The 27,978-nt window shown below is 37.4% G+C and overlaps 1 protein-coding gene and 1 non-coding gene across 11 annotated transcripts in view; both read left to right on the forward strand.

Annotated features, from left to right (window-relative positions):
- R3HDM1 (R3H domain containing 1) overlaps positions 1-27,978 on the forward strand; it is a 201,184-nt gene that overhangs the window by 155,851 nt on the left and 17,355 nt on the right. For all 10 annotated transcript variants that reach the window (XM_041739510.1, XM_041739515.1, XM_041739507.1 and 7 more), the window contains one exon: positions 26,626-26,729. In XM_041739510.1, coding sequence (XP_041595444.1) covers positions 26,626-26,729 — 104 coding nt within the window. The remainder of the gene's footprint in view (positions 1-26,625; positions 26,730-27,978) is intronic.
- Positions 25,711-25,817, forward strand: LOC121482178. Its single transcript, XR_005985535.1, has one exon. It is a non-coding gene; the product is annotated as a U6 spliceosomal RNA (small nuclear RNA).

A 27,978-nucleotide genomic window follows, 5' to 3' on the forward strand; every position in this document is an offset into this window, starting at 1 on the left:
AAATTATCTCTACTTACCTCACTGAATTTGAATCCTGCATTTTTACCAAAACATTAAGCTGAGAAATGAAAAAAGGTATTACATTATCTCTTATTCTCTTATCTCTTATCTCTTATTTCTCATAAAGAGAAATATGTACAGTTGATTGTGGATTCATATTTGCAAATTTGGCCTATTATAATTTATTTGTGATCCCAAAATAGATATTTGCAGGCTTTTTCACTTATTTGCGGACAGGCACAGGGCAATGAAAAATTTGAGTCACCCAGTGAATACATTCTCACCGAGGTTGAACGGGTAGACAGTCTTCCTCCTTACTTTGGTTTTCATATCGTAAATACTCTTTTCAGTCTATTTAGTGCCATAGTTTTGGCTTTTTTGTGCTATTATTTGGTGGTTTTGTTGCTCAGAATGGCCCCAAGCATAGTACTGAAGTCTGTGTGATGTGTCTTATGGAATAAATATGTATGTTCTGGCATGAACAATATTGTTGTTAGCCATCAGCTCAACGTTAAGGAATCAACAATATGGCATATCCAGAAAAAGGAAAAAGAAATTCAATCTGTAGGTGAGACCGCTCCAGAAAATGCTAAAGTAACATCTAAAGTGTGTGATTAAGCTATGGAAAAGATGGAAAGGCAGATAAATTTGTGGTTTTGTGGGATGACAACCAATAAAAAAGCATATTGACAGCATTATTCTGAGGCCAAAAACCAAAGAGATTTATGGGCAAAGTGCTCTGGATCAGGAAAAAACTAAAACCTTCTCAAGTAATGTTTCATTATAAAGAAATACTGGATAAAATTATCGTAAGAAATCTATATTAAATAAAATAAACAGAAACACACATAAAAACAAGGTTATGTGTTGATCAGTTGATGAGGATGTTGTGACCGAGGCTCTCAGTAATTTAACCCTGTATTTCCTGTGTGAACAATGGCTCAGTATTTGCTAATTCAGTGTTCATATGACTTTTAGAAGTCAGAAATAACAAGAACCAACTGAATTTTATACATAGTATTGTGTTAGGTGCCATAAAGTCATACAGAATGCAGTAGCATTCTTTTTTTTTTTTTTTAATTTTTATTTATTTATGATAGAGAGAGAGGGGGGGGGGGGCAGAGACACAGGCAGAGGGAGAAGCAGACTCCATGCACCGGGAGCCCGATGTGGGATTCGATCCCCGGTCTCCAGGATCGCGCCCTGGGCCAAAGGCAGGCGCTAAACCGCTGCGCCACCCAGGGATCCACTGCAGTAGCATTCTGTAGAGTTCATACTGTTAATTGAGTTTTAATCATTTCTACTGCTAAAGCCTACTAAATCTTAGTAAAGTATGATGTTCGAGTATAAAATTTGACAAATCTATGGCCTTTGTTTTTCAGAACACTAAAAAGTTTGCTTTCCTCTCTAATGCCAGAGACTCAATCAAGCAAGAATTTTATATTTAAATATATTTAGATATGGAAGAAGAATAGGACAATAGCCCTTGTCCTTATGGAGCTACAGGTTTTTTTAAGATTTTATTTATTTATTTGAGAGAGAGTGAAAACAAGAGAAATCACAGAAGGACAGGGAGAAGCAGACTAGCCACTGCGTGGAGAAACCTGTATGGGGCTTAATCCCAGGACCCTGAGATCATGACCTGAGTTGAAGGCAGACACCAAACCAGCCAAACCACCCAGGCTACCCTAGGGAGCTACAATTTTTTATGGGAAGTTAAATGTATACATAAGAAAACAAATAGAAATCATACAAAATGCATACAAGGAAGGGATAATTTGAGAGTGTTAAAGAACAAAATGTGTGTAGACACTAAGCATTTTGCTAACCAAATGGTATATAACCGTATTACCATTTGAGCCCTACCTACCTGGTCAACATTTCTTCACCTTCAGGTTCATTCCATCTAAAGTGGTGTTTTTATTATAGTAACCTTACAAATGCAGGTAAAAAACCTTTCTTCCAAAATTTTTTCTTGTCTATTAACATTTTACATTTCTAGAAGCTTGTCCTCAGAGTGTCCTTCTGAAAAGGATAAGAATGTGCGTTTGTTTTTATTTTACATATAGACTATGAAACATGGAAAAAATTAACCATAGAATTTAACCTGAAAGCCTAAATTCTTCAACTCTGATTTCTAGTACCCTACCTTATTAACATATTAGGAATCATTATTCCTAATCTTACCAGCATGTTAGAATCACCTATTGGGCTCTTCAAAAGTACTGGTAATAACCCCTAGTTCTCCACATTCTCATTTCACTGGCATAATTTTTTTGAAGCCCTCTAGGTGATTCTTCAGGCAACAAGAGTTAAGACCCATTCACACACTTAACCAGCCCTTCTCATCTTTATCCATAGACTTGAGCTGTGTGTAGCCATAACCCAGTAATATTTTATACATTTGCAAGAAAGGTATTGTGTCTGTCACTGTTTATTTGCAAACTTCATCCTGGACCCAATGAGGGTTTGAAGATAAAATTGTATAAATTAGCCTATACCAACAAGTATACCCAGTTTTATTTTTATTTATTTATTTATTTTTTTATTTATGATAGTCACACAGAGAGAGAGAGGCAGAGACACAGGCAGAGGGAGAAGCAGGCTCCATGCACCGGGAGCCCGACGTGGGATTCGATCCCGGGTCCCCAGGATCGCGCCCTGGGCCAAAGGCAGGCGCCAAACCGCTGCACCACCCAGGGATCCCTATACCCAGTTTTAGATGGAAAGTGTATGTTAAACTCTGGTCTTACAGGGTCCCCATCCAAACATTCTTTATGTTTTTACTAAGTAGACGGTGATGAGATTCATTCCATTACCAGATTACAAGGAGATAAGATTTCTGTAAGAACAGTAAGTGAGATTTTGTTTTGAGAAATGTCTTCCTTAGCTTGGGTTGCTTAGCAACCTCTTTTTTTCTTTTTTTTTTTTTTCTTTCTTTTGCAGAAGCTCCTTATGCAGAAAAATAGAATTTGAATTATTATTTTTACTTTCAGCTCAGCTTTTCAGTTACCACTGAGGCAACTCTTTGTTTAGATTAAATTGTGTTGTTACATATACTCTGAGGATTTGGCATAGCCTGATACATGTTACGTGTCTTGTCACTTTCAGCAAGCCATATAGTGGTCAGAAAAACTAGTTTTACAACTAATTGTGAGATTTCTCTCAATCTTTGGCATGGAGAAAAAATGAATTCCATTCCTGCAGTGTCTTCAAAAGTGGCAAGCTAGTTGGATAAATCTTCAAAATACCCTCATTTTGGTGGGGGTTTTTTCCTCCTGTTTTACCTTTCATTTCTCATTTTTATCTTGAAACTCAAAAGGAAAATATATACCTTTGTTTTTGATCTGTCATCTCAAAGGGCTAACATACAGAGAGAGAAACTTGAAGAGACTGTAACCTCTATCTTTCAGAACTTGCTAAAAAATGCTTCACAGTATCTTTATGAAATGATGAAAAAGAAAACCTTTTAAGTCTTTTTCCTTTTTTCCTCCCCACAGTATGTTTTTCCCCATTTCTATATCCTACTATTCCTGCGGTATCCCCTTTGTCCTACTTCTGGAATCTGTCTTGCATTCATTTTATTTCTCCTAAACTTCTGGTTTTGCATTTTAATTTTTTCATTTGCCTCAGCCATCCTTTGAAATGATTGTCAATAACAAAGTGTCAATCTGATCCATATCTTTCAGGGAAATTTTGCTTTTGTTGTTACTAATAAGGAAGTTAACACCTAGAGAAATAAAATGTAATAAGGAAATGACATTTGGAGCTAAAAACATTGCCTTTCCATAACATTCATTTCCTCTTCACTGAGTATAAAAGCTTATTATTTTTGTAGGCATGAATTTATCAGCAAATTCATTAGTAAATTAAGTTTTATTGACAAAAACGATACTGAATAGGAAGGGAAGAAGATGCTATAGCTATTTCATTTTTTGTGAATTCACCAAAATGACTGATAGTAGTAATATTTTACATTAAAATAATAGCATATAATAGGTACGTAAAGAATTACGTGGGATGAGCAGTGACCTTTCATGCAAAAATCCCTTTATTCTATACATAAGTAATACAAGTATGGTCATACTTGTAGCTCTCCCTCAATCTATGTTTTGTCTTTAAAACAGTCTTTTCTCTATCTCTCATTATACATATGATACATTGTCATTGTAGAAAATCTGAAAATAGTAACAATTAAAAATATAAATGAACATGAAAAAGCAAATCAACTCTAGTCTCACTACCCAGAAATAATTACTGTTAAATTTTAGTGCACTTCTCAAGTCATTTCTCAGTGCACACATAATATGTAAACTTTGTTAGGAATTAAATATTTTAAACATTGTATTTTCTGTATTTTTAATTGTGTTATTCATCAGCTCTGGTTTAAAGATTAAACCATATAAAAATACATGGAGTACAATTCTAAAATTCTGCCTGGCCCATGGCCCTTGGTGCAAAGCAGTTACTATTCACCAAAATAATCCCAGTTTAGACTTTGGATGTACTTTTCTAATACTTTTACTGCTTTTATTTTTTTTTTAAGATTTTATTTATTCATCAGGGACACAGAGAGAGAGAGAGAGGCAGAGACACAGGCAGAGGGAGAAACAGGCTCCATGCAGGGAGCCTCACATGGGACTCGATCCCGGGACTCCAGGATCACGCCCTGGGCCAAAGGCAGGCGCTAAACCGCTGGGCCACCCAGGGATCCCCTTTTACTGCTTTTAAGTAGATATGTGAAACACTTGCAGTTTGGAAAGAGCATCACTGTTTTTGTTTTTGAGGTAAAGAGATTAGGAGTGTTTTTGTTGTCAACTGTGAAATTTTTTGCATATATGGAATTATTTATATAAATGTTTTATTCTGCAGCTTGCTTTTTTTATTAAGTGTTAGTTTTGAACGTCTTTCCACAGAGTAGTTGAATTTGTCCTTTGAGGTTATAATGGAGGGAAACCAACTTGTAAGAGGTCAGGCTAAGGAATTTGTGTTTTAGACTTTTAATAATAGCAAATAACTGTGGTTTCTGAAGTATGAAATTGATGTGATAAAGTGTCTGGTTTTGTGTTTTTTAATTAGGTCAGTAACAGTCATCAAGATACATTTTAATTGAGCAGAAACCACAAGATCAAGTAGCAGAATCCTTGCCTGTGGTGGTGGCAATAGGAAGGGGACACATTTAGGAGGCCCTTTGAAAGAAGATATAAATATGTGGTGATATTGTGAGTGTTAAAGAAAAATTTCAAATATCTTGATGGAAAATGTTTCACTAGCAACAATAGAATGCCAAGATTGGAGAAGAGTATAATTATTATTTGGATATCATTTACTTAAAAATACCTACTAGATCTAGGGCAAACAGACTTTTCTGTAACAGGCCAGAAAGAAAATACCTTAGGTTTTAAACACAGAAATACAAAATTGTGGGTACTGTTTTAGGTGTTTATGTAATAAAAGAGAAAATAAATTTCCAGCAGTACCTGGGTGGCTCAGTAGCTTGAGCATTCGACTCTTGATTTCAGCTCTGGTCATGATTTCAAGGTCCTAGGATCAAGCCCCACATCAGGCTCCCCACTTAGCAGGGAGTCTGCTTGTCTCCCTTCCCCTGCTTGTGTGTTCACATGCTATCATGCACACACAACCCCTTCAAATAAATAAGTAAATCTTTTAAATAAATAAATAAATTTCCAGGGATCCCTGGGTGGCGCAGCGGTTTGGCGCCTGCCTTTGGCCCAGGGCGCGATCCTGGAGACCCGGGATCGAATCCCACGTCGGGCTCCCGGTGCATGGAGCCTGCTTCTCCCTCTGCCTGTGTCTCTGCCTCTCTCTCTCTCACTGTGTGCCTATCATAAATAAAGTTTTTTAAAAAATTTTTTAAATAAATAAATAAATAAATTTCCAAAGGAACTTTTTTGACAAAATTCAATAAGAAAGCACAGTTTTTTTTTTTAATACAGTCCCAATAAACAGAGAATAGAATTACTTTAGATAGGGAGATAACATTTCATCTCATTGGGGCTTAAGTATGTGTTCTTTATCATCAAATTGATTGCGAATGTTTATCAATAAAAACCATTCTTTGGGGGGGGAAAAAAAACATTCTTGGCTTGTGGGCTATTCAGAAGCAGACATTAGGTCATAACTGGCCTGGTGGCCATACTTTTCCAGTACCTGTATTAGATGATTCATTGCAAAAAAGACCAGCAGGAAATGCTCTGAAATGAAGGCTTATCACAGAGGAAAAGAAGGAAAGAGAAGCCAACATACAAGGAGATTTCAAAGATTAACAGTCAGGTGTTGCTGGGGAGCATGAAAACCATTAAAAGGGCAAAGACAATGGATATAACAAGAAGAGATCATTTGCAACCTTCCAGACCGTATGTAGTAGATGAGAAAACTCTGAGAAGGAAATAATAAGTTTAGACAGTTCATAAAGTCTTGTGTATAAAGGGTCCAGAGTATTTATTCAAAAATAGATACTACTTTTTTGAAAGATAGAAAGGAAAGAACATATAAAGGAAAAATTCAGATTAAAAGGTATATTTTTTAGACATTAGAAAGTAAATCTCTTAATTTTCCCTGCCTACTTTTTGAATCGTTAGATTTTCACTACTTTTTTCACTGTGTACATTTTAAGCTTTTCCAAATTTTTTTCTAAATATCCACAGTGACATTCTGCATAGCCCAAGATTTTGAGTGGCTTTCCATTTTATTTGGTATTTCTCCAGGCCATAGGTAACCTAGATAACATGCATCCCCTGAGATATGCTAAGTGTTTAGGAGACAAAAGAGGTTTGTCTTAAAAGCGCCCCTATGGCATATCCCATGTACTTTATTTTGTGAATAATTCCTGTGGCTTTGGAGTGTGCTGACTTTGTATTTTACTTATTGGTATTGGGAACAATATGAGGCAAGTTGATAAAAGGATCTTAAAAACCTGCATCCTCTTTGTCTTCCATTTCTAGCCAAGATTGGGTATTAGGGACTGGATTTATTCTCCTACCTTAACTTATAAACCAGAAAAATTTATGAAACAAGCTTTCTTAAGACAGTGAAGGACAGTAAACCCTGAGAGAAGAAAATAAAATGATTCTCATCAATGCCCCAGTTTGCTGCCTAGAGAAAGTTTCCAAGCCACCATTCAGGGAGAGGGCCCCAAGCAGAGCCTCCCTCTAAATTAAGGAGATAAGGTTAGGATTGCAAGGAAGCCAAGGTGGCTGGAATTTACAGGACAGAGTGCTGAAGAGAAGAGGCTACCAAGAAGAAGCTGTGGAGATTACAGAGGGACCATTTTGAGTGAGTCTGGTTGATTTCTTCCTGGTGCTTGTATGTGCTAAAACCATACAAGGCCAGCAAAGGCTGGACAATCCTTGGAACTCACAAAGGACTAGAATAGTTTATATTCCTAGCAGCCAGACTGTCAAAACCTCATAATATATGAAGCATCAAGCAGAGGACCTGAAAGGACATTATCTCAGTAGTGGGGGAACATTAGCCCTAGATTAAAGGCTGCTCTGGTCATGCCTAAAGAAAAGAAGGACTCAAAAGGATTAGTTGTTTCTAGATAACTGTGACCCAAGACAAAGCTCAAAAATATTGCTAAAAAATAAAAGAATATCCAGCAGTCAACAAGGTTAAATTTACAGTGCCTGTCATTCAATCAAAAGTTACCATATTTGGAAAGAAATAGGGAACTAAGGCAAAAGGAGAAAAAAGGAGAAAAATCAGTTAATTGAAACTGATTATGAAACAATGTCAATATAAAATTCAGAGAGAAAAAAAGACAGAGTTAAAAATGAAGAGTGCATCAGTCCGCTTCAGGGGACCTAATATATGTGTAATTGGCATCCTCAAAAAAGAAAAGGAGAGAACAAAAAAATTTTTTTGAGTAAATAATGGATAAAATTTTTTTAATTTGATGAAAATAATAAACCCACAGTTTCAAAAATTCAACAATCTCCAAGCAAAAGAAGCATGAAGAAAAAAACTTCTAGAAAAGTAATAAAGAGAAAATCATAAAAGTAGCCAGAGGAAGGAAGAAAGATAGTACATATAGAAGAACAAAGGTAAGAATGGCAGCATGCTTCTTGCTAGAAACAAGCTGGAAGACAGTGCCACGACATCTTTATTTGAAGTAGTGAGGGATCCCTGGGTGGCGCAGCGGTTTGGCGCCTGCCTTTGGCCCAGGGCGCGATCCTGGAGACCCGGGATCGAATCCCACATCGGGCTCCGGTGCATGGAGCCTGCTTCTCCCTCCGCCTGTGTCTCTGCCTCTCTCTCTCTCTCTGTGTGTGACTATCATAAATAAATAAAAAATAAAAAAAAAACTTCTTTATAAAAAAAAATAAAATAAAATAAAATATTTGAAGTAGTGAAAGAAAAAATCTAGAATTTTGTACCAGTAAACATAATGTTCAGAAACAAAGACTATTTCAAATGTGCAAAAACAGAATTAATCACCAGCTGACCTGCACTGCAAGAATATGACAGGAAGTCTTGCAAACAGAAAGAAGACTATATCTGGTGGAAATTGGCCCTGTACCAAAGAATAAAAATTAAAATTCAAGTAGTATACTGGCTCAAAAATCAAATATCTTAGAAATGACCTGTAGAGAATGTATCAAGAATTCTCAAACCTCAGTTAAAATGAAAACACACCTTGGGAAACAATTTGTTTACAAAGCTTGCACCTGCGATGTGACCCAACTATTCCACTTCTAGGTATTTAACCAAGGGAAACAAAAACTGGAACCAACCCAAATATCCAGCAACAACTGAATGGATAAACAATTTGCGTTATATTCATTAATGGCATATTACTTAGTAAAAAGAATGAACTATTGATAGATACAACAAAATAGATGAATCTCGTAATTATCCTGAGTGAAGAAAAATTAGGCAAAGGTATATACCATATGATTCCTTTTATAGAAAACTCTAGAAAATGCAGCCTAATCTCTCTGGTGACAGAAAGTAGATCAGTATTTGGTCAGGGTATGGTAAGGGGGAGTTGGGGGAGAAAGGAAGGAGATACTACAATGGGAAATAAGCCAATTTTGGGAGCTAATGATGGTTTCACGTTATATACGTATGTCAGAACTCATCAGATAATACACATTGTGTGCAGTGAATTTTCTACCAGTTATACCTCCATAAAGCTGTAAAAAGAAAAATTTATCTTGGGATCCCTGGGTGGCGCAGCGGTTTAGCACCTGCCTTTGGCCCAGGGCGCGATCCTGGAGACCCCGGATCGAATCCCACATCGGGCTCCCGGTGCATGGAGCCTGCTTCTCCCTCTGCCTATATCTCTGCCTCTCTCTCTCTCTCTCTCTCTCTGTGTGTGACTATCATAAATAAATAAAAAATTAAGAAAAAAGAAAAAGAAAAGAAATGTTACCTTATAAAAAAAAATTTATCTTGATCTCCTTTTCTAAAAGTTTGAGCAAAGACTAGTTTTATTTAAAACCAACACTCAAAAAAAAATAAAATAAAATAAAACCAACACTCAAAAAAATAAAATAATAAAATAAAATAAAATAAAATAAAATAAAATAAAATAAAATAAAATAAAATAAAATAAAATAAAATAAATAAAACCAACACTCAGTGGAGTGTCCAGCTCTTGATTTCAGCTCAGGTCATAATCTCGGGGTTATGAGATCAAGCACCACATGGGCTCTGCACTCAGCAGATTGTCTGCTGGAAATTCTTTCTCTCCCTTTGCCCCTCCCCACCCCCATTTTTTTCTCTTTCTCTCTTTCAAATAAATAAATCTTTAACAGAAAATATAAAAATAAAATGAAGAGAAAAGATGCAAAACTAACAAATCTTTAAAATCAAGTATTCATAAATAAATAAATAAATATTTTTAAGGAAAAATAAATACCACAGAGCATTTAACAGTGGCATAAAAGTAGACTCACAATAATTGATTTTGAAACCTATTAAAGAATCTTTTTGAAGATATTTATTTATTAGAGAGCATAGTAGGGGGTAGGTAGGACCAGGACCCTGAGATCATAACCTAAGCCAAAGGCAGATACTTCACCAACTGAGCCACCCAGGTGCCCTGAAAATGAGTAAGTGATTTTTTTAATTTAGATTTTAAAGGCTTTTTAAAAAGTAGTTGCCTGAAAGTAACTCCAACAAAATAGATATAAAGTCTTTATGCAGAAAATAGGCATTGAGAGAAATTAAACATCTTGTGATGTTGAAGATGTGCACACCTACCCTGTGGTATAGTAGTTTTACTACTAGGTGTATACCTTAAAATAAAAGTCATCAGGGATCCCTGGGTGGCGCAGCGGCTTGGCGCCTGCCTTTGGCCTAGGGCACGATCCTGGAGACCTGGGATCGAATCCCACCTCGGGCTCCCAGTGCATGGAGCCTGTTCTCCCTCTGCCTGTGTCTCTGCCTCTCTCTCTCTCTGTATGACTATCATAAATAAATAAAAAATTAAAAAAAAGAAAAAAAGAATTTAAAAAAAAATAAAATAAAATAAAAGTCATCAGTGTCCCACAGATCAAATATGATGCACAAGGTAAGAATGGTTTTTAAATTTTTAAAGGATAATTTTAAAGATCAAAGAAGAATCACCAGTAGAGACCATACATATATCCCACAGAGCCTAAGTATGTATACTAGCTGGTCCTTTACAAAAAAATTTTCCAGCCTCTGGCTTAAAACCTTTAACAGACTGTACCAGAGAGAGACCTGTACATGAATGTTTGTAGCAAAAACGCAGATAGAATTGATAGATGTCTTATGGTATATGCATTCAGAGAACAGCCATATAACAGCTAGAGGTACATGGGGGGAAGTTTGGGGACTTCTAAGATATTAGTGATATTTTTATTTCTTTATTTAAATGGCAGTTCATTTTATAATTCTTTGAACTATATAACATATTTCTGGCCGCTCTTGTTGTGTATATATTTCAAACCCCCAAAGAAGTAATAAAAGCCCTTGAAGAGGCACTTAACTATGGGGAAAGACTTTAGGAAATTAAAACACCAAGTGAACAAGAGGAGAAGAAATAGAGACAACTTTTGAGAATTGTTTTCATAAAAGGAAACATTGAGGGAATCCCTGGGTGGCTCAGCAGTTTAGCGCCTGCCTTTGGCCCAGGATTGAGTCCCACATCGGGCTCCCTGCATGGAGTCTGCTTCTCCCTCTGCCTGTGTCTCTGCCTCTCTCTCTCTCTCTCTCTCTCTCTCTCATGAATAAATAAATAAAATCTTTTTTTTTTTAAAGGGAACATTGAATTGCTATAGTATATGAGAAGGGAAAGGAGGTCAGGAGAGAATATCCTTTTCTAAATAGGAAAAAGAAGTGTTTCTTTGTTGAAGGGAAAGACAGAAAAATTTGCTGCTATAGGAGGAAGGGGAGACTGAGCCAACATTCAAATGGAAGTAGCCTTAGGTAAGAATGCAGAGGGTTCACATATGGTAAATAAAGGAAAAGCAGAGTATAGATACTGGTAGGGAGATAGGTGCAGTAAGGAGTTCATGAAAATTCTTTCCTCGTGGCTTTTTTTTTTTCTCTAAGATTTAAGATATGGGGTGCCTGGGTGACTCAGATGGCTAAGCATCTGGGATTGAGCCCTGTATCGGGCTTTCCGCTCAACAAGGATTCTGCTTCCCCTGTCACTCTCCCTCTGTGCTCTCTCTCTCAAATTTCTCAAATATACTTCATAGTATTAAAGAGTAGATTAATATTGTAAAATTCAGAAGGAATTGTAGAATATTGTAGAATTCAAAGGGAAAGCAAGATGTGGGGAAATGTGACAAATATGTCTGATAAAAGCCAGTTATAGGGATCCCTGGGTGGCGCAGCGGTTTGGCGCCTGCCTTTGGCCCAGGGCGCGATCCTGGAGACCTGGGATCGAATCCCACATCGGGCTCCCGGTGCATGGAGCCTGCTTCTCCCTCTGCCTGTGTCTCTGCCTCTCTCTCTCTCACTGTGTGCCTATCATAAATAAATAAAAATTTAAAAAAAATATTAAAAAAAAAGAAAGGAAAATATTTAAAAAAATAATAAATAAAAAATAAAAGCCAGTTATATAAAATAGTTTTATAGTTTTATCACTAATGCATGTTCTAGAATAAGAACAGTGAGACTCAACAGACAGTTCATGGAGATAGTTTTACTCACTTGACAAAAACTAATAATAAATTATCACATGAGAAAATGTTTACTCTCACCAGCAATTAAGTTAGAATTTAACTGTAACGAAACTTAGAGGATAAAACACTTAAACATTTAGATAAGTCAGTATTATACATTATTATAGGTTGCTAGGCATATGAAAGGCCCACTTTTCTATGAATCAGTCTGATGACATTTGACCAAAACACAAAACTGCTAAGCTTTTTTATTCTGTAATTCTACCTCTAAAAGTTTACTACATACATAATATACTCACAAAATTAAAATTGCTACAAAACAAGTTACAACGATGCTGTTATTAAGAAAATCTAACAAAAAAAGATGTAAAAGTAATACGTGGGCATAGAGAGTGTAGTTATTGATATCGTCATAACGTTATGACGATAACCATATCGTTATGGTTATCTACACTTCCGTGAACATAATATACAGAGAAGGTGAATCACTATGTTGAAACTAATGTAATAGTCAACTATACTTCATTTTGAAAGGGTTTTAAGATTTATTTATATACATATATATTTTTTTTAAAGATTTTATTTATTTATTCATGAGACACACAGGCAGATGGGGAGAAGCAGGATCCATATAGGGAGCTCGATGCAGTACTCGATCCCGGAACCCCAGGATCACGCCCTGAGCCGAAGGCAGAGGCTCAACCGCTGAGCCACCCAGGCATCCCATTTATACATTTTTAGAGAAAGAGAGCATGAGTGGGAGGTGCAGAGAAAGGAAGAGAGAAATTCCATCCCTCAGACTCCACAATAAGCATGGAGCCTGACACCTGCTCAGTCCCAGGACCCTTGCGATCACGACCTGAACCAAAACCAACTGTGCCACCCAGGTACCCTGGCTTTTGAATATTTTAAACTATGAATTTCCTGTTTCTCTGCTAGGCTGATTATTAAGTTTGGTTTAAATTTATAGGAGTGCATCTGCCTGGCTCAGTCACTAGAGTGCACAAGTCTTAATCTCGGGGTCATGAGTTCAAACCTTGTGTTGGGCATTAAGCCTACTTAAAAAAAAAAAATCCTAAGGAAATTTGCTTGATTGGCACTGGTAAATCAGACATTGGAACCGGTGGGTTTTAAAGTGTTTGTTCTGTGTAAACTGCTTTAGTCTTTTTAATTCAGAAGAATTAAGTATGTCTTACCCAGACTATTACAGTCCACAAGTAGATTATGTTGATTATATCTTCAGGGAACATGGCCATGCATACTAAATAGTGTTATAAGTTCAGGAAGCTTTCTTAACTATCAAGTTTGAAACAGTAAACATAATATTTGCAGAACCATAAAGAAAAGATGATGGCAATAACACTTTTGTTGAGAATTTCCCATGCTGTATTCTTAAGTCATCAACCTTTTTGTGGGCAACTTCACGTGATAGAACTTCTTTGTGAATACCTTTTATATATATATACACACCATTTTTGTCCATTCTGCCATCTCCTTATTTTTCTTGTTTGCAGCAGTGTTACTGACATAAAAAATCTCCTACTATACAATTCATCTACTCAAAGTATAGTTTTTAGCATATTCACAGATATGTAGCCGTCCACAGTCAATTTTAGAACATTCCATCTCTTCAGAAAGAAACCCTGAGGTCGGGGAGGAAAAAGCAAGTGTCCATCAGCAGATCAATGAGTCCTGGGATCAAGTCCCACCCACATCGGGTTCCCTGCATGGGGCCTGCTTCTCCCTCTGCCTGTCTCTGCCTCTCTCTCTCTCTCTCTCTCTCTCTATCTCTCATGCATAAGTAAAGATTTTTTTTTAATCTTAAAAAAAAAAAAAAAAGACTATTCTCCCATCAAATGGTCTTGGCTCCCTTATCAAAAAACAGATGATTAGGACGCCTGGGTGGCTCAGCAGTTGACCATCTCTGCCTTCAGCTCAGGGCATGCTCCCGGAGTCCTATATCAGGCTCCCTGCATGGAGCCTGCTTCTCCTGTCTCTGCCTTTCTCTCTGCCTCTCTCTGTGTCTACCATGAATAAGTAAACAAAATCTTAAAAAAAAAAAATCATATGATTGGGGCTCCTGGGTGGCTCCGGCAGTTAAGCATCTGCCTTCAGCTCAGGTTGTGAACCTGGGGTCCTAGAATCGAAACCAACATTAGGCTTTCTGCTCAGCAGGGAGTCTACTTGTCCCACTCCCTCTCCCTGGCCCCCAGCTGTTGTGCTCTCTCACACACATGCTCTCTCTCTTTCTCTCAAGTAAATAAATAAAATTTTTTTTAAAAATCAGATGGTTGGGGCAGCCCGGGTGGCTCAGCTGTTTAGCACCACTTTCAGCCCAGGGCCTGATCCTGGAGACCCCGGATTGAGTCCCATATCGGGCTCCCAGTATGCTGGGAGCCTCTTCTCCCTCTGCCTGTGTCTCTGCCTCTCTCTCTCTCTCTCTCTCTCCATGTCTCTCATGAATAAATAAATAAAATCTTTTAAAAAACAATCAGATGATTGTAGATGTCTAGGTTTATTTCTTTTTTTTTTTTTAAGATTTTATTTATTTATTCATGGTAGACACAGAGAGAGAGAGAGGCAGAGACACAGGCAGAAGGAGAAGCAGGCTCTATGCAGGGAGCTTGACATGGGACTCGATCCCTGGTCTCCAAGATCACACCCTGGGCTGAAGGCAGGCACTCAATCACTGAGCCACCCAGGGATCCCCTAGGTTTATTTCTGAATGTTATTCTTTTACTGTGTCTATCCTGTGCCAGGGCCACACTGTATTGATAAAGTTCAAAACTGGGATATGTGAGTCCTCCCAACTTTGATCATTATCCAGATTTTTTGGGCTATCCTGGGTCCTTTGCAATTTTATATGAATTTTACATCAACTTGTCAGTTTCCACAAAGAAGTCAGCTGGGATTCTGATTGGAATTGCATTGAATCTGTAGATTAATTTGGGGTATCAGCATCTTAACCTAAGTCTTCTATTCCATGAACATGGGATGTTTTCCAATTACTTAGATCTTTTTTTTTTTTCAACAATGTTCCTGAGTTTTCAGAGTTTGTTTTTTCTTTTCTTAAATTTATATCTAAACATTTCATTCTTTTTGATGATACTGTAGTAGAATTGCTTTAATTTTATTTTGATCACACAATGGAACTGTATATAAATACAATTTATTTTTGTATATACTGTATGTTGCATGTATTTGTATTTTGTATTGTATTGATATTGTATCATACAATCTTGTTGAACTGATTTGCTAGTTACAATACTTCTTTAGTGGATTTTTTGGGGCTTTCCATATATAAGATCATGTCATCTGTGAAGATAATAGTTTTGCTTCTTCCTTTTCAATATGGATACCTTTTATTTTCTAGCCTAATTTCTCTGTCTAGAACCTCAGTACAATGTTCAATACAGTAGTGAGAGCAGACTTATTTATGATTTTAGCAGGAGAGCACCCAGTCTTTCACCTTAAGTATGTTACCTGTGGATTTTTTTTTTCTTCCTTAATCATGGTTTCCTTTGGTTCTGTGAACTTGTTTATAATGATTACTTTATGGTCTTGTAAACATATCAGCCCCTAATAAAGGAGCACCAAAATACATGAAGCAAACACTGACAGAAATGAGGGGAGAAACAGAGAATCCACAGTAACAGGTGAAGAATACATTGTATGTTTATAATTGTTATATTGTCCTGAATTATACTTTTTTCATTATGAAATGATTTATCTTTCAGAACATGTTTTGTTTTAAAGTCTATCTTATCTGATATTAATATATAATCACTCCAACTTTCTTGTGGTCACTGTTTGCATGATATATTTTTCCATCTTTTTATTCTTGTGTGTGTCCTATAGACAGTGTATAATCCTTTTTTTATTCTTATGACAGTCTTTGCTTTTTGATTGAATTGTTTAATCCACTCTGATTTAACATTATTGATGTAGTTGGCTTATGTCTACCATTTTGCTTTTTTTTTCTTTCTTATGTGTTTTTTTCTCCACTTCTACTTTTCCTGCTTTCTTTTGCATTCAGTGAATATTTCCTATTGTAACATCTTAATTCTTTCATGATTTTTTTTACTTTTTTTAGTATTTTTCAGTGACTTTTCTAAGATTTATCATGTAAGTCTTAACGTATCCAAATCAACTTATTTATACTAGCATCATACACAGAAAAAAGTACCTGTTATAATTATTACCATGCCATCTATAGATGTTTCCTCATCCCATTGTAGCTTTGCTCCCACCTACTTCCCTTATGCTATTGTTGACAAATGTGTTACATTTCTATATGCTATGGGCCCAACATTACGTCCTATACATACTCTTTTATACAGTTGCTTTTTAAATCTGTTAAAAGAAAGGAAGTAAAATATGCATTTCTACTGTCTTGTACAATAATTTCCTATACTGGTTGTATCCATCCTCATAGGCTGCCGTAACAAAATACCATAGACTACTTAGCTTAAACACAGAAATTTATCTTCTCACTGTTCTGGAGACTCTAAATTCAAGATTGATTAAAGTAGCAACAGGATTGGTATCTGGCAAGGACTCTCCCCTTTAGGCTGTAGGCAGCTACCTTCTTGCTGTGTGGTCATATAGCCTTTCCTCAGTATGTGTAAGCAGGAGTGAGAAGAAGCTCTAATGTCTCTTCTCTAAAAGAATACTAACCCCATTGGACCAGGGCCCACCCACATGACCTCATCTAGCCCTAATTACTTCTCAAAGGCCCCACCTCCCAGTACATCACACTGAAGTTAGGGCTTCAGCATATGAATGTGGGGAGGAGCATACATTCAGTCCATGATACTGGTACGCTTTATCATTTTATGCATATTCTTTTTTTTTTTAAGACTTTATTTATTTGAGAGAGAGAGAGAGAGCACAACAAAGGGAGGGGCAGGCAGAGGGAGAGGGAGAAGCAGGCTCCCCAGCAAGCAGGGAACCCAGTGCGGGGCTCAATCCCAAGTCCCTGGGATCATGACCTGAGCCGATGGCAGATGTTTAACCAACTGAGCGACCCAGGCACTCCATCATTTTATGTATGTTCTAATTAGTATTTACTGTAAGATATGTCTGACATCAACAAATTCTCTCAGTTATTCACTTGTGCGAATTTTTATTTTGTCTACATTTTTGTAAAAATAGCTTTGTTGGATATAGGAATTTTGGTTGACATTTTTTTATCTTTGACCACTCTGAATGTGTTATCCTACTACCTTCTGGCCTCCCTCACATCTGCTGAAAAGTCAGCTATTAATCTTAATAGGATTCCATTATCAGTAACTAGTCATTTTTTTCCTTGCCATTTGTCTTTGGTTTTTAGCATTTTTACTATAATGTCTCTTTGGATCTTTTTGTGTTTATACTGTTTAGAGTTAATTTAGGTTCCTGATGAGTAAGTCACTGTTTTTCAATAAATTTGGGGTGTTTCCAGCCATTATTTCTTGTACTTTTTTTTTTTTTCTCTTTCTCTCCTCTTTGATAATCCCATTATACATGTCTTGGTGTGCTTAATAATGTCCCACATTGGGATCCCTGGGTGGCGCAGCGGTTTGGTGCCTGCCTTTGGCCCAGGGCGCGATCCTGGAGACCCGGGATCGAATCCGACGTCAGGCTCCCGGTGCATGGAGCCTGCTTCTCCCTCTGCCTGTATCTCTGCCTCTCTCTCTCTCTCTGTGACTATCATAAATAAATAAAAAATTTAAAAAAAAATAATAATGTCCCACATTTCTTTGAGGCTCTTTTTTTTTCTCTGTTCTTTCTTCTCTAGGTTCTTCAGCTTGCATGATCTATTTCTGTCTGCAAGTTCACTTATTCTTTCTGCTGCCAATTCACACCTACTATTGAGCTCTGCTAGTGAATTTTTTATTTTCTCTATTTTTCAATGCCATAACATCCTTCTGGTTCTTACAATTTCTGTGTCTTTATTAATATTCTCTTTATTAATATTCTCTAATGTGATATTAGTTAATGTGATATTGTCACCATTTTTTCTTCCTTAATCATGGTTTCCTTTGGTTCTGTGAACTTGTTTATAATGATTACTTAATAGTCTTTTTCTGATGAATGTGAAAAATCTGTTCTTTTTCATAGAAACTGCATATTCCCTGCTTTTATCTAACATATAGGTCATACTTTCCTGTTCCTTTTTATGCTCTATATTTTTTCCCTGTATCTCTTTTTAAATTAGACATTTTAGATGACAAATTATGACAACTTAGGAGGCTTAATTTTATTTTTTTGTCTTTTTTTTTTTTTTTAAGTAGGTTCTGTGCCCAGCATGGAACCCCACAGATCTTGAACTCCCAACCGGAGGTCAAGACTTGAGCTGAGATCAAGAGTCAGATATTTAACCAACTGAGCCACCCATGACCCCTGTTTGCTTACTTTGTTTAGTGACTTACTGGATCATTTTAGTGAAGTCTCTTTAAACTCTACCACCCCCAGAGTTCAGCCTCTGATATTATTCCTCAAGCAAGGAAAGCTTTGGGTATTCTCACAGTTGTCCTAGGATGACAGTGGTTTTTAGTAGGACTCTGTTCCTCTCTTCCTTAAAACAGCCAACTCTTAAATTCTAACTGCCAGTTGGTTGCTGTATTGTTTTTAACAATGCCTTTGTACATAAATTGCTCTACAAAGTAACCCCGTCAAAATTTGACTCCTTTGAAGGTAAAGTTTTTGGGATCAGTGTTTGATTTTTATTCTAACCTCAAGAAGACTCCTTCCAGCTGTTTTTTCACCTGATGCCCTCTTGCAAACTAGCAGGCCTACAGTTTAGCCTGAATCTTGAATTGTCTCCCAGTTGTCTTTACCACAATCTCTGCCATTCTTGACAGCATATGTAGGCTCAAACTTCTTACCTCTCTGTTGCAGTTGAAGATAGTTCTCGTTGGGGTGAAATTAGTTACTATTGGTTTTATGGAGTTTACTCCTCAGAACAGTCTCTGAGTGAGAGCTCTGGAACTAGAGATGTAGACAGTGGTGAGCTTCTCTCAGAATAACTTCCTATCTCCCCTGTGAGCTGAATATTTGGTGGAGAGTGAGAGGACCACAACCTAGGGTCCTCCGTTTACCATTCCTGTCATGGAATCACCACTTCAGGAGCTGCGGCAAGAGTGATCATGCTGGGTGGGCAAGGTGGAGCAATCTTGGTTCAAATGCCAGACTCCCTTTTCTTGCCAAATCTTGATAGATGTTCTTAAGATGTTTCTTCTTTACTGCTCATAGTTTGACTAGTTCCACTAGGGAGCAGTTAACAGAAATGCTGTCGTGCTAGAAGTCAATTTCTAAAAAGTGTAATATTGTTTTAAAAAATACGAAATTAGGGCAGCCCGGGTGGCTCAGTGGTTTAGCACCGCCTTCAGCCCAGGGTGTGATCCGGCCTGGGATCGAGTCCCAAGTCGGGCTCCCTGCATGGAGCCAGCTTCTCCCTCTGCCTGTGTCTCTGCCTCTCTCTCTCTCTCTCTCTCTCTCTCTCTCTCTGTCTGTCTCTCATGAATAAATAAATAAAATCTTTTTTAAAATAAAAAATAAATAAATAATACGAAATTATACAATTCTGGCATCTCATCTTTTGAAATTATATTTTTAAAGGATTAGATGAAGCTTTATGAGGAACAGTATCCCGTGTTCCTTAGCTTATCCCATAGGTATATAAGTATCATCCTCAGTGTTGATGGCAATATTATGGTATCACTCTAAGAGCAGATGTAATAAGTAGCTAAATTATTGCCAGAAGGAGCAGCTCAGGATCAACTATAATAAAGCTAAAATTATTGTTTGGCAGATGTTTTCTACCACTTTCAGTGAGCTACTAAAGTGATGTATCCAACAGGTCCAGTAATGCAGCTGGGGCTTAATGATAATGAGTTTATCCTAACAGATTGGTCAGGATATGGTCCTTCTCAAAATCATTCTCCCAAAAGCACTAGAGATATATTTATGGTTGATTGTGTTTGATGATAGCTGCCTCTACAGTGCTTACCCCAAAGGCATCTTTTATCTGAAATACTATAGTGGACTTTGGCTCTCATACCAGTACTTGAAAAAATTCAAAGTTCATTTTTAAGGAAAATGTTAGCCCTTACTGCAGGTACCTTTGCCGCCTGTCTATTTATTTAATGGGAAATGACCCTATCTTAAGGCCAGTTTTCCACCCCAGTCCTTCAGTTTCCTAGTAAAATATGAACTAAAAAGACTAGATTCTTTTATAGTTAACTACATGCTTTAAATTCATCATGGAATATATTATGATATGTCTGTAATTCAGCATCTGGCAGAGGCTTACATGCTTGCTTCTTTTATCATCCTGGCAGAGTTTTATAACCCTTTGGGTTCACCATTTTGTCTTAGCTGCCAAGAAACACAAAGCTAAATTCAGTGCTTAATGAAAGCAACAATTTTATCTCAGGTGGCCTTATCCTATCTTTGTTTCGTCTTTTAAATATTTTCTTTTCTCTATTTTTTAGTCTATTGAGTTTTTAGAAATAGTTTACATTTGGGAATAGGTAAGCTATAAGTGAGTATTTGTATAAACATGAACATTTAACCAGAAAGCTAAGAAAAATTGGCCATTTGCATTTAAGGGAAAACCTAAAATACTATGCAGTAAAAATTATTTGATACTTGTTTTTATTAATTAAGCATATAGTTTGGTCAAATTCTAATTAGGTGAGAGTTTCATTTATTTTGTTCTACATAGGTACTGTCATCACAAAAATACATAAGCTAGAAATCACCTTGATTTGCAAAAAGGTTATAAGGCGGAAAGCTATATTTTCTTCTGGAGACAGCATACTTGGCTCAGTGGCTGACCCTCAAATGAATTGAAGGTTTATGTTGCAGAGGATCAGTAGAACTGTTTCCAGATGGCTGTGCTCTGACATCTGCTGAGGAATTCTGAAGGAGATTCAGATCATTCACTGAAATTAAATCCCTAAAACAGCATTTAAAAGTCAAATTACAAGTCGGTTTTCTTTAGATATTTTTAGTGTTTGTTTTTTATACTTACAAAATGTATACGTGCCTTTTTGGAAAATACCAAATAGTATAAATTGTCAAGAATCAGCTATATTCCCACAACCCTAAGTTGACTGTTGTCACATTCATATTTCTCTCTTTTTTTCTTTCCATAAAATTTGAAAGAATATATAGGTCAGACGCCTGGGTAGCTCAATCCAGTGAGTCTTGACCATTGATTTTGGCTCAGGTCACGATCTTGGGATCATGGGATAGAGCCCCACATTAGGCTCTGCACTCTGCACAGAATCTGCTTGTCCCTTTCCCTCCCCTTCTGTTCTGTCCCTGCTCACATCCTCCTTCTCTCTCTCTCTCTCTCTCTCTCTCAAATAAATAATCTAGAAAAAAGAACATACAGGTCGTATTCATCTTTTTCACATATTTTAGTGAGCAATCTCAATTTCTTGGCATAGAATCCTTAGAGGAGAATTAACAGAATAAAAAATGTCTTGTTTTAAAAAGTCTTAGTACATTTTAACAAAAATCTTCCTTTGCTTTACAATCCTTGTAGGTACTGACTTGTTTTTCTTGTTTTCATATTTAATAAATAGAGACATATCACATTTTAATTTGGTCCTTTGATCACTAATGAAGATGTGCATTTGACTATTTGTATTTTGAATTACATGGCCAAATCTTTCCTCATAGTTTGGTAAGGTAAGTATTAATCACATAATTATTGATGAGAGGGCTGATGTTCAAAGACATACTACAAATAAATTGAGTTTATTGTAAACTCATGCTGCCTTCTGACTCCCAAATCCATGGTGCTTTCCAGTGTATCAAGAATTAAAATGTCAAAAGCCATTAAAATAGATAGCAATATAACATCACTTGAATTTGCAAGAATATCCATTGAGTATATCTTAATAGCAAGTATTAATTTCCACTCATAGTGTATCAAATAGATAACTACGATCTAATCAAAAGGCATCAGGAGTACCCCTTAAAAGTCCAATTTTAAGCATTCATAAAAGGTTATAGGACATTTTTAAAAATTCCTCATACTTTGGTAGACCACGGTAGGTTCTGATTTTAAAAATATATAATGTGTTGATCGTTTCTTCCATCATGGCTTTGATTCCAAAATACAGTAAGAATGCAAAAACAAATGACTAGAGAAAAGAGAAGTTTTTACCTATGAATTATCATAGAACATCCTAGAAACAAGATGAACATTATAGAAAACGAAGAAGAAACCTTTTGGATCCTTATCATCATTTATCAATCTCTGCTGATCCTATAGAGGCAGTTTTGTACCAATTTGACTGGACTGGACCATAGAATGAGAAGGAACAGCTCTTAAAAAATATAGCAAAACAACTGGTGGAAGTGGCGAGGCCAGTTTTTGTTGCAGTGGACTCTAATACCTTTTCTAATTTGAAAAGTTGATATTATGGCACGCCTTTGAAAGTTGATATTATGGCACACCTGGGTGGCTCAGCAGTTGAGAGCCTGCCTTCGGCCCAGGCTGTGATCCTAGAGTCCCAGGATCGAGTCCCACATCGGGCTCCCTGCATGGAGCCTGCTTCTCTCTCTGCCTATGTCTCTGCCTCTCTCTCTGTGTTTCTCATGAATAAATAAATAAAATCTTTTTTTTTTTTTTAAAGGTGATATTATTAGTTTTAATTTACATTCATGGTTTTCAGGTAGCTTGGGACCAAATGGATTCATCGGATTGATACTTTATTTTCCTGTTGAATGGTAGAGCATGAACTTCTTAAAGAACTAGGCTTGGTGTTTTATTTTTAAAAATCCCCTGTTTATACCTTGTCTTCCAAAGGAGGAATTTTTGAAGTTACTACAAAATGGTTTTTCTTTTATGATATGGAAATATTTGTATTTTTAAAGTGAGAATGGTATTTTAAAAGCTGACTCATTTGCTTTTCCTTTTTTTCCCCCTGACCTATTCTAGTTCTGCCTTTGTAAAAGACAAATTAGAAGGTAATTGAAAATAGAGCACTTATTTAAGAAATTCAAGAGAGCTACTCGTTGCCCAGTCTATTCTTGAAGTGTCTTCATGTCTTTTGGAGGAGATAAGTTAATCTTGGAACTCAGTTTCATAATTCATTTACCTAAGGGGTAATCTAGGACTAGAAAACCGATTTACACTATATAAAACTAAAACCCACTGAAGTGGTAAAGTGGAATGGCAATTTGTAGTTTAGTAGTCTGGGATATTTCCCTCATCTCCGTGCTCTGAATATTCTTATCCCTATTCTGGGTGGCTTCCTGTCACTCATGTGCCTCAGAACTTCAGTAAGCCAGTAGAAGGCACTTAGTGAACAGATCAGGGTGAGGGGGTAGCATGTCCCACGGGGGCATGTATCTCAGAACAGAACCTAAAAATCCTCCACCCTATGGTGAAACTTTCTGTTCTGCCAGTAGTAGCATGTTTACAAACCACGTCGTGAGTTGTGTTATTTCCACAGCTTAGCTAATGCTCATAAGGCATCTCAATCATAATTAACATCAATTTCAGGAAGGACTATTTTTATATTTTGTCATATGGTCCAAAATCGCCTTTTATGAAATCCTCTCTTTACATCCGTTTCTTTTTCCCTTTTATTGAACCACAATGAGTTACTGGCACCAAAAAAAGATAATAAATAATAAAACTTTATGAATATTTTAGTAATTGAAGAACTGTCAGCCTGAATTAGAGAATCATATTTAACTTCTTATTACCAAAATTCTTTTTTTTTAATCTTTATTCATGAGAGACAGAGACAGAGAGTTAAGGACACAGGCAGAGAAGCAGGCTCCATGCAGGGAGCCCTAGGTGGGACTTGATCCCAGGACTCTAGGATCACCCCTGGACGTGAAAGGCAGGCACTCAACCACTGAGCCACCCGGGCGTCCCTTATTACAGAAATTCTTAAATGCACATGAGTGTAAACTAAAGTGCACTGAACCCCCATGTATCCATAACTTCTATAGTTATTAACTAATGACTCATCTGTTCTTATCTAAAGCTCTACTTCATCCTCTTCCCACATAATTTTGAAATAAATTCAGATATAATAGCATTTCATTCATGAATATTTCAGTATAGGAATTCCTAAGTTTTTTATTAAACCCACAGAACTACAATACTGTTTCACAGGTTAAAAATTGGGACACCTGAGTGGCTCAGCAGTTGAGTGTCTGCCTTTGGCTTAAGGTGTGATCCCATGGTCCTGGGATCAAGTTCTGCATCGGGCTCCCTGCATGGAGCTTGCTTCTCTCTGCCTCTGCCTCTGTCTCTGCCTCATTTTTGTGTGTGTTTCTCATGAATAAATAAAATCTTAAAAAAAATTCACATGTTAAAAATTTTAATAGTTAACTTTTTATTATTATATTACTGATATTTATATTACCAACTACAAATATTGCTTGTTTTTACACATTTGTCTTTCTGAGTGTCCCATAGTTTGGATTTTACCAATGGTGTCATCATATCTCCCTATAGTCTTTATAATTCAGTAGTTGGATCTAACATATTTTTAATGCAAAAAGTTGTTAAAGTTAGATTAAGAAATTATACTCTGTAAGGAAAGTTTGTTTAAATGGTGGAAAAAGACTGGTAACTAATGGGACTTTCATATATAAATTAAGATTCTGATTACGTGAGGGGCGCCTGCCTGGCACAGTCAGTGGAGCATGCAACTCTTGATGGAGTTCTGAGTTAAAGCTCCACATTGGGTGTGGAGGTTTCTTTAAAAAAAGAAAAAGAAAAAAAGGAATTCTGATTACTGTAGAATTCTCAGAAAGAACTTATAGTATCACTCTCTAAAACTGTTTTCCTCAAAGAATTTGCTAAACAGAAAACTTTAAAGACCTGTTGTGACAGATCTCATATTAGTTTGAATCTCAAAGATGAACTTGAAAAATACAGGAAAAAAACAATAGTTTTATACTAACAGCCTTTAATTTTGTCAGTTTTTATGTAGAATATGTCAGAATTATGTTTTACTGTTTCCTTTATTCTTAGTACATATTTTAAGCGACAAAACATTTTTCTGAATCTCGTCAAATTGCATATTCTCTTTTCAAAAATATAGCTCAGTGAGATCCAAATAAATTACCCTTTCACTTTGTAAAGTTAGTTATTTTTCTTCCTTTTTAAGTAACTTTGAATAATTAAAGAGTCATATTTAGAATAAGTTGTACAAGAGTAAGAGCAATGAGGGTGCTTGGGTGGCTCAGTTTGTCTGCTTTGGGGTCAGGTCATGATCCCGGGGTTTTAGGATTGAGTCATGCAATCAATCAGGCTCCCTGCTGGGCAAGGAGTCTGTTTCTCCTTTCCCTCTGCCCCTCAGCTTGTGCTCTCTCTCTTGCTCTCGGTAAAATCTTTTTTTTTTTTTTTTTTAATTTATTTATGATAGTCACAGAGAGAGAGAGAGAGAGAGAGAGAGAGGCAGAGACATAGGCAGAGGGAGAAGCAGGCTCCATGCACCGGGAGCCCGATGTGGGATTCGATCCCGGGTCTCCAGGATCGCGCCCTGGGCCAAAGGCAGGCGCCAAACCGCTGCGCCACCCAGGGATCCCAGTAAAATCTTTTTTAAAAAGAGTAAGGGTGCTCGCTTCGGCAGCACATATACTAAAATTGGAACGATACAGAGAAGATTAGCATGGCCCCTGCGCAAGGATGACACGCAAATTCGTGAAGCGTTCCATATTTTGGTGCCGGCCCCTTTCCTTGCAAACACTTCCCACCTGCAAGGATTGACCTTTCGTTTCGCACAAAGGAAACTGTAGTCGCGGGAGACAGACTAAGAGGAGGTGGGGCCGACTCCGGTGCCCTCTCGGCCCTGCACAAACGCCAGGCCCCAGGCCTAGATCTCCGCCCTGTGGCCCCTGCTCCCCTGCACCACCCTGAGTCCCGCGGTGCCTGACACCCTTTAGGACGTGGCTCTGCCGAAGTGGACCCGCTTCAGGTCCCAACTTAGCAGGACCCTAGTGCTACGATAGACCCAAGGGGACTGCAGCAGGAACGAGCACCAGGACTCCCTCCTCATGCTGCCTCTGAGCCTTAAAAAATAAATGAATGAATGAATGAATGAATGAATGAATGAATGAATAAAAAGAGTAAGGGCGGGGCAGCTGGGGGGGAGTTGCTCAGCGGTTTAGCACCGCCTTTGCCCCAGGGCATGATCTTACAGACCCGGGATCAAGTCCCACATCGGGCTCCCTGCATGGAGCCTGCTTCTCCCTCTGCCTGTGTCTCTGCCTCTCTCTCTCTCTCTCTCTCTCTGTCTCTATGAATATAAATAAATAAATAATCTTAAAAAAAATAAACATTAAAGAGACTTATCCAAAAAATAATTATAACTTATGGACAATAAAGTTAGATTTTATATTTACTCCTACTCAATTTGGAAAATAATTTCATTTAAATAAATTTGTAGGATTGTTCATTCAAAGAATCTTTAGTCTTCTCCATCTCCCTTTGCTATGTTTTTATGTTTGTCTGATTTTTTTTCCCCCATAGCTCATCAGTAGGTTACTTGCAACATCCAGGATCAGAACAAGTACAGTTTCCTCGAACTACTTCACCATGCAATTCCCAGCAGCTTCAAAGCCACCAATGTGCAGGTATGAATATAACTGAGAAAAAATAATAATAACTGAGAAAAAAAGCAGTCATTTGTAGGCATTTCTAGAACACAGTTTTCACCTTGTTATGTGCTGAGATATACCCAAGGTATTTAGAATGCCTTGCAAATTCAGAGCTGACAGTTGCTGAATACTTCTTCCTTTTCTGCTTTACTACTGCCACACTGCTATCCTGTTTCTCTTCCTCAGACTCTCCTTCCTTCCCCACCTCATAAATACTGATTCTCTCTGGGATCATTTCCTTCATCTTCATGCTTTCCCTAGGTGAGGCACTCACCTCCCAGGTTCCAACAACTGCTTTTTGCCAGCACCTCCCAAGAGGCCACATCGTGAACTGCCTATTGGACATCCCTACCTGGTTGTGTCAAAGGCACTTTAGATTTAATACTTCTCCCTCTTCCTGCACCCCTCGCCTCACCTCCTTTCTAGGGACCAGAACAGTTTTCAAAGTTGTCATCGCCTCTCTTCTCTCCTTTCACATTCATGCTGCCACCATTCCCTCAAATCTCATGCCTTCTTTCCTTCCTCTCTGCCACCGTTCTTGGTCAGTCTTTTCACATCTTATTTGCAGCAAGTATCTTGCTGATTTCATATTTCCCCCACAACCAACTTTCCTCCTCCCCAACACACACACACACACACGCACACACACACACACACTCTTCAAGTAGTACGTTCCTGAAACAAAAGTCTCTTTAGGTCACTCTGCTGAATTGGAAAGGTGCATGGATTTCCCATCCAAACTCCTAGCAAGTAAGCCTCCTATTTATACTTATATGTTCCAGTCAAACCAAACTGTGTTTTGAGAAAGTACCATGCTTTTTCATGCCAAAGATACTTGTCTTCCTGTTCCTCCCTCTGCCTGGAATGCCCATCCACCTTCTATTTGCCAAAATCCTGGTCATCCTTAACGTTTGACTCAAAAATCACCTCTTCTACAAAGGCTTCTCTAGTCCTTAAGCCACAGTTTGTTGCTTCTTTTTTCTGCTTCCGTAGTGTCTTACACAATTCTTTATCATGACACCATATTTTATTACAATGATTTCTTGACATATGTAAATCTCTGAGAAAGAGAGAAACACTTAGTGATTATCAAATAAATGACTCTTGGTGTGCATCCAGCACAGGCTGCTGTGGTTGAGGAGAACTTTAAAGTGTACCTAAGCAGTCAGCCCTCTGTGGTTTGCCTAGCTGGTCAGGCTGGCTGTATTTCTAGGGAACTGGAAAC

Source organism: Vulpes lagopus, chromosome 24, assembly GCF_018345385.1.
Source record: "Vulpes lagopus strain Blue_001 chromosome 24, ASM1834538v1, whole genome shotgun sequence".
NCBI classification, from domain to species: domain Eukaryota; kingdom Metazoa; phylum Chordata; class Mammalia; order Carnivora; family Canidae; genus Vulpes; species Vulpes lagopus.